This window comes from Pseudorasbora parva, chromosome 22 (genome assembly GCF_024679245.1).
Source record: "Pseudorasbora parva isolate DD20220531a chromosome 22, ASM2467924v1, whole genome shotgun sequence".
In the NCBI taxonomy this organism is placed as follows: Eukaryota; Metazoa; Chordata; class Actinopteri; order Cypriniformes; family Gobionidae; genus Pseudorasbora; species Pseudorasbora parva.
This window is the reverse complement of record NC_090193.1, coordinates 746,329-757,500: the sequence shown is the minus strand read 5'-3', so window position 1 is coordinate 757,500 and position 11,172 is coordinate 746,329. Positions and strand designations below refer to the sequence as shown.

The 11,172-nt window shown below is 44.7% G+C and overlaps 1 protein-coding gene across 3 annotated transcripts in view; it reads left to right on the top strand.

Annotated features, from left to right (window-relative positions):
• slc11a2 (solute carrier family 11 member 2) overlaps positions 1 to 11,172 on the top strand; it is a 38,216-nt gene that overhangs the window by 4,732 nt on the left and 22,312 nt on the right. For all 3 annotated transcript variants that reach the window (XM_067431426.1, XM_067431425.1, XM_067431424.1), the window contains exons 4-9: positions 1 to 111; positions 3,644 to 3,763; positions 4,783 to 4,902; positions 6,093 to 6,199; positions 9,867 to 9,937; positions 10,068 to 10,135. The exon at positions 1 to 111 is cut by the window's left edge and continues 2 nt beyond it. In XM_067431426.1, coding sequence (XP_067287527.1) covers positions 1 to 111; positions 3,644 to 3,763; positions 4,783 to 4,902; positions 6,093 to 6,199; positions 9,867 to 9,937; positions 10,068 to 10,135 — 597 coding nt within the window. The remainder of the gene's footprint in view (positions 112 to 3,643; positions 3,764 to 4,782; positions 4,903 to 6,092; positions 6,200 to 9,866; positions 9,938 to 10,067; positions 10,136 to 11,172) is intronic.

The following is an 11,172-nucleotide window of genomic DNA, read 5'->3' as shown; positions in this document are numbered from 1 at the left end:
AGCCGGCCGGACCCTGACCTCTACAGTCCGGTGTCTCCGCTCCCGCAGGATGAACCCGTCTCCACATACTTCGAGGAGAAGGTCCCCATCCCTGAGGATGACCGCGCTAAGGTAGCTTCACAGCAGTGTGGTCACTCACGATACCCAAAGTATGACCTCCATACCACAGCAGACTAAAGTACCTCGATAGCGATACTAGATCAAGACCACGGTCAAAAAAACACAGTAACAGTAAATGATAAATACAACAGAACTTATTACTGTATATACCCAAATATAAGACGAGGTGTGTGTCCTAAATAAAGCTGAAAAATGGGGCGTCGTCTTATATTCGCCATATAGACAAAATCACACAACTGACGACAGCAAGGTGGCGCTGTTGACGCTCCGCAGCCTCTCGAGGAGAAAGCACAACACGAGACACTGAGCTAAACATTCAACATGTGAAGTTTTTATATTAATAACACACGATACAGTTAAACATCACAGCCAAGAGTGTGTTTTCCTGAAGACCATCACGACTGAAAATGACACTGATGTCATACGACAGCTCCATAAACTATTAATCAACATTAATCACTTACATTTTAGATGCAATAATGACTGTTTTTGTTCCGTTTGGTCCAGCAGCGAAAATAGATCACGGCAGAACCGTAACGCATCTCACAGCAACAGTGTGTGTGTGTGTGTGTGTGCGTGTGTGTGTGTGTGTGTTACTGAACGATTCAGTGTTTGAATGAATCGGTTTAATCAAAGATTCAATAACCTGTTCGTAAGCGACTGACTCATTCTTGAATGAATCAGGCGTTTGAATGAATCGTTTGGATGAATCGACTCAAGACTGACTCATTAAGACTCACCTGCTGCCACCTTCTGGCGGTTTAGTTTCATGATTAAACATTCTTTCTAAAATGTCTTATTTATCCAAAAATACAAATCTCATAACATCATTTTTTAATGCAGTTGTAATTTTTCATTGTAAATGATTTAAATTGATTGGTGACAGCCCTATAGATGATGGGAAAGAACACACTGCTCTCACAGATTGTGATGTGTGTAATCGTTGCGTTCTTCCTCATGAACTAGTGTAAAACATCTTGAGTAACTGGACAGTCATGTGTTCTTCAGAGGGAAACAGGTCTGACAGATCACGTGCGTGTGTGTGTGGAGAAGTGAGAGCAGAACACAGGCAGCACGAGGAGTCACACACACACACACACACACACACACATACACACACACACACACACACACACACATCATAAATGAGTGTCATCTCAGAGCGTCAGGCGAACACACACACACATCATAAATGACCGTCATCTCAGAGCGTCAAACGAACACACACACATGGTCCTGTAACCGCGGTAACCTGTTTTCTTTTATCGGGGTAAGCTCATAAACGGCGTGAGCATAACCCGCTCGGCTCAGGGAGTTTTTTGCCTCTTACCCTGATTTCGCGCGGCATGTAAACGCATTAACCTGCTCTCTGAAGGCTTACTGAAGAGCTCATGTGTGATAGGAGACAAAAACACAAACGCACAGGAGCTTTAAACGCATCCTATCAAGTAGTAAGCCTTTTGCATGGGATAAGGACATCTATCCCAAACGCAGACTCTTTAAGAGCCATAAACTGCAGAGATGTGTTCTGATCTCGGTCCGCAGAAGAGGTTCAGTCAGACGCTGCCTCATGAGGGATACTACGAGCCGCAAATCTCCAGCTCACGCTTTATTAACATCACAGCTGACTAACATTAGGAGTACTCCGAGTCCGATATGGACATTATTATTATAGACGACAGGGAAATAACCGGTTTATTAAAGGGGGAGGGCGGTGAAACACTCAGTTTCAGTCAATCTTGAGTACCTCTAGAGTAGTATTGCATCCTTCATATCTCCAAAAAGTCTTTAGTTTTCCTATATTTATAAAAGAAATATGGGCTGTACCGAGTCTTTCCGAGTGGGCGGAGCTAAAGAATGACGAGCGCACTCAAAGCGGTGACGTCCTCAAGCGTGGAGAGACCCATGGCTATCGAGCTCAGCTAGATATGATCCAGAATCAGATCCGGAGGCTGAAATAAACTGAACAGGAGAAACAGCAGCAGCAGGACGTCCGTCTCTGTGGTATGGACTGTATTTAGTGGCCTGTCAACATTTGTGTGTGTTTACTCGCAGTTTATGAGGACATGATTCGGTTTATGGACTATTGTATGCGACTAAACCTTAGCAGTAGCAAGCAGAACGGTTTAGCACGTCAGACTAGTGTAACGTTATACAGAGAACAGCAATGGAGTCCGTTAGCGCATTTGACTGACGAAGCACGCGATCGTGTCGTTTACTGATGTTTACTCACGCGACGATAGCCGACAGCACAGACATCTGAAGCAGTTTAACTCACCGGCTGCTTCCAAAGCAGGACCGAACCTTTATCGCTGGGACCGCTCCGTCAGAAACACACTTCTTTGGTATGATTTGGTGAAGTCCTGACAGCAGTGACCGTGGAGATCCACTTTGAGACCCGACTGAAGCGATGTTGTGAAGCTTCCCGTCATTTCTGCGTTCAAATCGGTTCAAATGCAGCGCTGCCTTCCCAGAATGCTGTGCTGAAGCGTTGAAGTCGCTCGACGTCACCCAGAGGAATAAAGTGGAGCGCGGCGCGGACTATAACGACAGAAGTGTTCACGGACGACTGGATCTGCAGCTGAGAGTGTGTATGGGCGTGCGTTTCCTCTCTCGCTCTAGTCACGCACACACACCCTACCGGGAGAAGAGCCCGTACGGCCCATACAAGGACCTTCCGCTCTATTAACGTCAAGCCGACTCATACTCGAAAAAAACTCTCCGAAACTTGTGAGAAACCGGAAGGAGTATTTTTGACACAGAAATACTCCATCAAACGTCCAACATTAGTTTCTGAAACTTTGTCTATGTTTAGGATGGGAATCCAAGTCTTTAACAGAGGAGAGCTCAGTGTGCAGGAAACAGCATTTCACCGCGCCTTTAATAAAGTTGTGTTAGGACCAGATGGAGGCAGATGATTCGCTGTGGCGACCCCTGAAGGGAAAAGCCGAAAGAAGAAGCAGATTAATAGAGTCATGTAAACGCGGTGTACTTGCGTTGTCAGTTTACTGGTTTGCATGTAAACGGGGAACACTGGCTATTAAGCTGATATTTGTGAGTTATCAGATTATAGTGTGCATGTAAACGCACCCGTCATGTTAAAATGGCCAACTTTACATCAGAAAAACACGTTTACAGTCTGAGACTAACGGTGGTTTTGGTCTCTACGGCTAATGTCGCCCTTCATGACGACTGTGAGGGGGGGAATGTGTTTATAACTCATTCGTTTACATTATATAAAGCCTTAAAGTTCTGCATAATTAAGGGCGTGGCCACTTTGAGTGACAGGTGGATTAGCCATTTATCTGCTGTCTGTTAGTCATCGCCTCACCTAAGCTCCGCCCACATCCCGCCTCTTTGCCCATTTTCCGTTATCCAGACGATGACGAGTTGCCAAGATGGCGCCGGCTCGTCTCTGCTTTACGCTTCAGAGCGGTTTATCCTATGGGTGACGTCACCACGGCCATGTTTGTTTGCAGTCTATGGAGTGATCGCTAATGGCTCGCTGTCTCTTCCTCTGCAGATGTTCAGCTTCCGGAAGCTTTGGGCCTTCACTGGACCGGGCTTCCTGATGAGCATCGCCTATCTGGACCCTGGCAACATCGAGTCGGACCTTCAGTCCGGGGCCAAAGCTGGCTTTAAGGTGCGCCGCTCTCATGTTGGAACTACACACACACACACACACAAACACACTGCCCCTAAACCTATCCATCACACGCACTCACACACACACACACACACACACTGCCCCTAAACCTATCCATCACACGCATGCGCACTCACACACACACACACACTGCCCCTAAACCTATCCATCACGCACGCACGCACGCACGCACACACACACTGCCCCTAAACCTATCCTTTACACACACACACACACACACACACACACACACACACACACTGCCCCTAAACCTATCCATCACACACACACACACACACACACACACACACTGCCCCTAAACCTATCCTTTACACACACACACACACACACACACACACACACACACACACACACACACTGCCCCTAAACCTATCCATCACACACACACACACACACACATACACACATACACACTGCCCCTAAACCTATCCATCACACACACACACACACACACACATACACACATACACACTGCCCCTAAACCTATCCATCACACACACACACACACACACACACACTGCCCCTAAATCTTTCCATCACACACACACACTGCCCCTAAACCTATCCATCTCACCCCCACACACACACTGCCCCTAAACCTATCCATCACACACACACACACACACACACACACACACACACACACACACACGTCTAGTTCAGTATCTTTGTGTGTGTGTGTGTGTGTGTGTGTGTGTGTGTGTGTGTGTGTGTGTGTGTGTGTGTGTGTGTGTGTGTGTCAGACAGCGCGAGACTGCAAGTTGTTTTTCGCAAGTTATTGTGTTTAATAACTCTTTTTAACATCAAGCAAGTCCCATCAGTAACAGCAGCCGTGAGCCCAGTCTGTTCTCTGCTCTATGCTGACCCAAAGCGTACACCTTTCACAATGTTGAAGTAGCCTATTAAAATCATTCAGATATGTACATTTGCGATACTTTTAATATATTGCACAGCCCTAATGTGTGTGCGTGTGTGTGTGTGTGTGTGTCCTGCAGCTGCTCTGGGTTCTGCTGGGTGCCACCATCATCGGGCTCCTGCTGCAGCGTCTCTCCGCTCGCCTCGGTGTGGTCACTGGGATGCATCTGGCCGAGGTCTGCAACCGCCACTACCCCACGGTACGCTTTAACATCCACACACGCACACACACACACACACACATGAAATATGACCAAATGCCTGTTTTTCCACTAGTTTTTTGGTCAAAATTGTATATTGAGGTGTGTAAGAGTACATTTTTTTATTTTTTATTTTTGCACAATGATAAATGAATCTATTATGACAAAATAGGTGAAATTCACCTTTATTCCACAAGGTGGCGATGTCTGATACACAGTGATGAAGTGATTTTTCACTGATAGTTACCGCTGACTAAAAAAGTAAAAATAAGAAAACCCTCTTCTTTAAAACACCAGGATATATATCGTTTCGTGAGTTCAGTATCGCGATAAATATTGTATCTTGAAACGAGTGTTTCGTTAATCCCCTATTATTTATTTATATATATAATTGTTCAACAGTCTATACACTGAATTTAGTTAAATGAAGTGTGTGTAAGATTGTGGCCAAAACTGGTCCTGCAATCCCTTTAAATGCCTGTAGAGCGGTGTCTCCCCCTCCCCCTGACTCGGTTGCAGATCTGGCAACCCCAAACACTACTGACTCCTGATTGGTCGATAGGTGGAGGGCGGAGCTTCAGGCCCAAACACAACATGACATCATCAACATCAGCTGAGGGCAACAACAACTTTATAATGATAATATCCTGGCCGGACTACTGCTGGCAGTGATAGAAGAGTTATTAATATGATTTCTTAATGTGTAGTGACATATCAGGACCATTTTATGATTCATTGAAAGACATTTCTGACACACAGCTCCTTTAAAATACATCAGAAGTAATTATTTTAATTACAGAAAAATAACTGTACTTTAGTTATTAGTATATAGTAAAGTAATTACTCTGGCCACGGCATACTAAAACTAAAGCTCTCTCCCTTAATATCAGGTTTAATAACTGTTTATATAACAAAGAAAGTAAGCAAATATTTCAAATATTGCAAAAGATCGATAATAAAGGATCAGAACATATTCAAACATCATATCTAGCATGTTTTAGTCCAGATTAAAATGGTAAAGCAAATGTTTGGACACGAATATGAAAGGGACGTCCCGCTGGTCTGCTCTAGTGTGCCGTATATCGAGAGAATCGCCTCGCAAACAAGAACAGATGTGGGCGGGGCCTAAATGGATGGCTGTGGTTTGCTATTGGCTGATCTCGTGTGGCTGAAGTGTTTCCTGTGTGCAGGTTCCGCGGATCATCCTGTGGCTGATGGTGGAGCTGGCCATCATTGGCTCGGACATGCAGGAGGTCATCGGCTGTGCCATCGCCTTCAATCTGCTGTCGGTCGGCAGGTAGGCCATCACGGGCTTCAGATCAGAGTCTCTTATCCACAGATCAACTCACTGAGTCGGTTCGTTCACATGCTCACCATCTGAACCAGCGAGTCCTTGAGGCGGTTCACACGCTGACCGTCTGAACCAGTGAGTCATTGAGTCGGTTTGTTCACACGCTGACTGTCTGAAGGAGCGAGTCCATGACTCGGTTCACACGCTGACCGTCTGAACCAGCGAGTCATTGAGTCGGTTCGTTCACACGCGAGACACCGCATCTGAACCAGCGAGTCCTTGAGTCGGTTCACACGCTGACCGTCTGAACCAGCGAGTCATTGAGTCGGTTCGTTCACATGCTGACCATCTGAACCAGCAAGTCATTGAGTTGGTTCTTTCACACGCTGACTGTCTGAACCAGCGAGTCCATGAGTCGGTTCACACGCTGACCGTCTGAACCAGCGAGTCATTGAGTCGGTTCGTTCAAACACTGACTGTCTGAATGAGCGAGTCATTGAGTCGTTTAGTTCAAACGAGCGAGCAAGTCATTGAGTCGATCGTCCAGGCAAGTCATTGGGCCGACCGTCCAAGCGAGCGAGTCATTGAGCCGACCGTCCGAGAGAGCAAATCATTGAGTCGAATAGTGAGTCATTGAGGCGAATAGCGAGTCAATGAGTCGACCGTCCGAGTAAGCGAGCGAGTCATTGGGCCGACTGTCCGAGCAAGCGAGTCATTGAGTCGAATAGTGAGTCATTGAGTCGAATAGTGAGTCGTTGAGTCGAATAGTGAGTCATTGAGTCGAATAGTGAGTCACTGAGTCGAATGGTGAGTCATTGAACCGACCGTCCGAGCGAGCAAGTCATTGAGCCGCCCGTCTGAGCGAGCGAGTCATTGAGTCGAATAGTGAGTCATTGAGTCGAATAGTGAGTCATTGAGCCGACCGTCCAAGCGAGCAAATCATTGAGTCGAATAGTTAGTAATTGAGCCGACCGTCTGAGCGAGCGAGTCGTTGAGTCGAATGGTGAGTCGTTGAATCGACCGTCCAAGCGAGCGAGTCAGGGATGGAAATTAGCACCCGCCACCAGCCAAATGCGGGTGATTTTGCGTTGTGGCGGGTAAACTCGCTTCACCTACCGGCCACCGTGGCGGGTAAATCAAAATAGCATACTGTTTCCCCTCTTTATAAACTGTGTTCAGTGAATGCGAGTGCGGCCGCACTATGTATGTCCGAATATGACCAGACGTTTTCGCCGTCATTACCCGGATGTAGTGCCAGAAGACGCGAATAATAATTAGTAGTACTTTATTGTTCAGCCTAAGCTGAAAATTGATCTTTGGTCTCGCCACACAATCACAGAACAATTTACAGTACACAACATACAATAAATACATCTAACAATACAATACATCTACAATGACAAAATTAAAATATTCACATTTCTTACCTCTTATTCAAAAGACTTATTGCGTTTGGTACGAACGTTTGTTTATATATTGCTCTAATTGCTTTTGGCACTCTATAGCGACGACGTGATGGTAGTAATTCAAAAACATGATTCAAGGGGTGTGTTGTGTCTCTTGTTATAATCAAAGCTTTTCTCTGAACAGCAGTTTGGTATAACTGAGCGACAGATTTTTGCTTTAATCCTATAATTTTTCCAGCTACTCTTGTAACTCTGTCTAATTTAACTTTATTTACCAGAGTAACTCGTCCGAACCACACTGTAATGTTATACCCTAAAACACTCTCAATTAGACCTGTATAAACTCTTTGCAGCACAGCTGTACTCACACAAAAATCTTTCAATTTCCTTAGCAAGAATAACCTTTGATTTGCTTTCTTACAAATAAGAGCCACATTATCAGAGAAGTTCATTTTACAATCAATCATGATTCCTAAATATTTAAAAGTCTTCACAATTTCAACAGTTTGATCACATAGCAGTATTTCTGTTAAAGGCTCCGGATGATTTAAAATCAGCTCTTTTGTTTTATGTACATTTATCAATAAGGAACTTTCTTCACACCATTTTTCTAATTTCAAAACATGTTCCTCGTACTCAAAATGTACACAGTCTTTCCATAAAAGTGCCACAAGTGCCATATCATCTGCGTATTTATATAATTTATAATTCTCATGCTGCACTCTTATACCATTTGTATAGACCGAAAATAAAAGAGGTGACAGGACGCATCCTTGGGGTGCCCCCGTATTTAAAAATATAATATCTGATTCGTTATATAACCAATAACCATAATAACTCGCGCGCACTGAGAGAAGATCCGTCACTGTCATCCGGAAGCGCGCACCCGTCTCACAGCGCGCAAATATTGAGTTCTCTTTCAAGTCTTGTGCTTAAACGGACAAACTCACACAAAAAGTATGCCAACATGTTCATCTTGATGAGAATTCTAGCAGACATAGTCTGAATATGCCTTAAGTGAACTTTATACAGTCGTGAAAGATGACGCATATCCCTCTATTAGGTCTTAAAGGGGCAGTAGCTTTTACTGCTATGTTCAATGTCAAACAACAAACGATAAGGACATCACTCACTGCTCTTGATTGAATAGCTTTTGTAAGTTTAATAAGGAATAATCTTTCATTTAAACAGTTAAATATGCAGTTATTTTACATTTGATTACTTTATTACATTTCTGTAGGCTAGTAGACCTGTACATTATTATTTAATATACACATGAGTGAGATCAAGTTAAACATTTTACTTTGAATTTTATTTTATACTGTTTGATGTTGCAATGTGCTAAATAAATATTTGCATAATTTGTAATTGATTTATTATTTGAAACTTTAATATTAATTAATGCAATTGCAATGCCTTGATTTTTAGTAAAGTTACTCAGTCATAGCATTAAATAAATGCAATGGATAATTGGCATAATTTCTTTTAGTGCTTCGGTTTCAGCCAATAATTTTTATTTCGATGCATCCCTACTGACAATGTTCTGCTCGGTGTGTCGTCAACACGCTTCAGAAGATGCCAAAACTAGTAGTTTCATTGTTGGTACTAAAAACCTAAAACTGGAAGCCATAAAAGAATCATCCAAATGCCACATCCAGGTAAAAAAAAAAAAGAGAGAGAACATAGAGCCCTACTCATTTAATGAAATGTATATCAGTTCATGGTTTGTGTGTGTATAAGAGTGAAAAAATGTCAGTATTTCATTGAGATTTGAGATTAAATAAACAGCTTAAGTATTGTCGAGCTTGTAGTATTAATTTTCACGTGCAGTTACACATTGTCGGTTAAAAACAAGAAAGTGGCTGGTAAAAACATTGAGTGGCTGGTAGATTTTGAAATCCACCAGCCACAGTGGCCGGTGGACAAAAAAGTTAATTTCCATCCCTGGAGCGAGTCATTGGGCCGACCGTCTGAGCGAGCGAGTAATTGAGCCGACTGTCTGAGCGAGCGAGTCATGAGCCGACCTTCCGAGCGACCGAGTCATTGAGTCGAATAGTGAGTCATTGAGTCGAATAGCGAGTCATTGAGTCGACCGTCCGATCGAACGAGTCATTGAATCGAACAGTGAGTCATTGAGTCGAATAGTGAGTCGCCTGAGCCGATCGTCCGAGTGAGCGAGTCATTGAGTCGAATAGTGAGTCATTGATTCGAATAGTGAGTCTTTGAGTGGACTTCAGTTGATCTGACTCTTGACTCGTGTCCTGCAGGATTCCTCTGTGGGCCGGAGTGCTGATCACCATCGTCGACACCTTTGTGTTCCTCTTTCTGGATAAGTACGGTAGGTCAGCTGAAGCAGTGTGAGCCTGGCGGAGCAGCTCAAGTCTGGATCTGATGAGTGTGTGTGTGTGTGTGTGTGTGTGTGTGTGTGTGTGTGTGTGTGTGTGTGTGTGTGTGTGTGTTTTGCTCAGGTCTGAGGAAGCTGGAGGCGTTCTTTGGGTTCCTCATCACCATCATGGCGCTCAGCTTCGGCTTCGAGGTTCAGTAAAGGATGTTCTCTGTAGATGGGCTCTTTCAGTGTGTGTGTTTGACCAGTGTGTGTGTGTGTGTGTGTGTGTTTGACCGGTGTGTGTGTGTGTGTGTGTGTTTGACCGGTGTGTGTGTTTGACCAGTGTGTGTGTGTGTGTGTGTGTGTATATGTGTGTGTTTGACCAGGGTGTGTGTGTGTTTGACCAGTGTGTGTGTGTTTGACCAGTGTGTGTGTGTGTGTGTGTGTGTGTATATGTGTGTGTTTGACCAGGGTGTGTGTGTGTGTGTGTGTTTGACCAGTGTGTGTGTGTGTCTGTGTGTGTGTGTTTGACCAGTGTGTGTGTGTGTGTGTTTGACCTGGGTGTGGGTGTGTGTGTGTGTGTGTGTGTGTTTGACCTGTGTGTGTGTTTGACCAGTGTGTGTGTTTGACCAGTGTGTGTGTGTGTGTTTGTGTGTGTGTGTGTGTGTGCGTGTGTGTTTTGACCAGTGTGTGTGTGTGTGTGTGTGTGTGTGTGTTTGTTTGACCTGTGTGTGTGTTTGACCAGTGTGTGTGTGTGTGTGTGTGTTTGTTTGACCTGTGTGTGTGTGTGTTTGACCGGTGTGTGTGTGTATGACCGGCGTGTGTGTGTGTTTGACCTGTGTGTGTGTGTGTTTGACCGGTGTGTGTGTGTGTTTGACCGGTGTGTGTGTGTTTGTTTGACCTGTGTGTGTGTTTGACCAGTGTGTGTGTGTGTGTGTGTGTGTTTGTTTGACCTGTGTGTGTGTGTGTTTGACCGGTGTGTGTGTGTATGACCGGCGTGTGTGTGTGTTTGACCTGTGTGTGTGTGTGTGTGTGTTTGACCGGTGTGTGTGTGTGTTTGACCGGTGTGTGTGTGTGTGTTTGACCGGTGTGTGTGTGTGTGTTTGACCGGTGTGTGTGTGTGTTTGACCGGTGTGTGTGTGTTTGACCGGTGTGTGTGTGTGTTTGACCGGTGTATGTGTGTGTTTGACCGGTGTGTGTGTGTGTTTGACCGGTGTGTGTGTGTGTTTGACCGGTGTGTGTGTGTG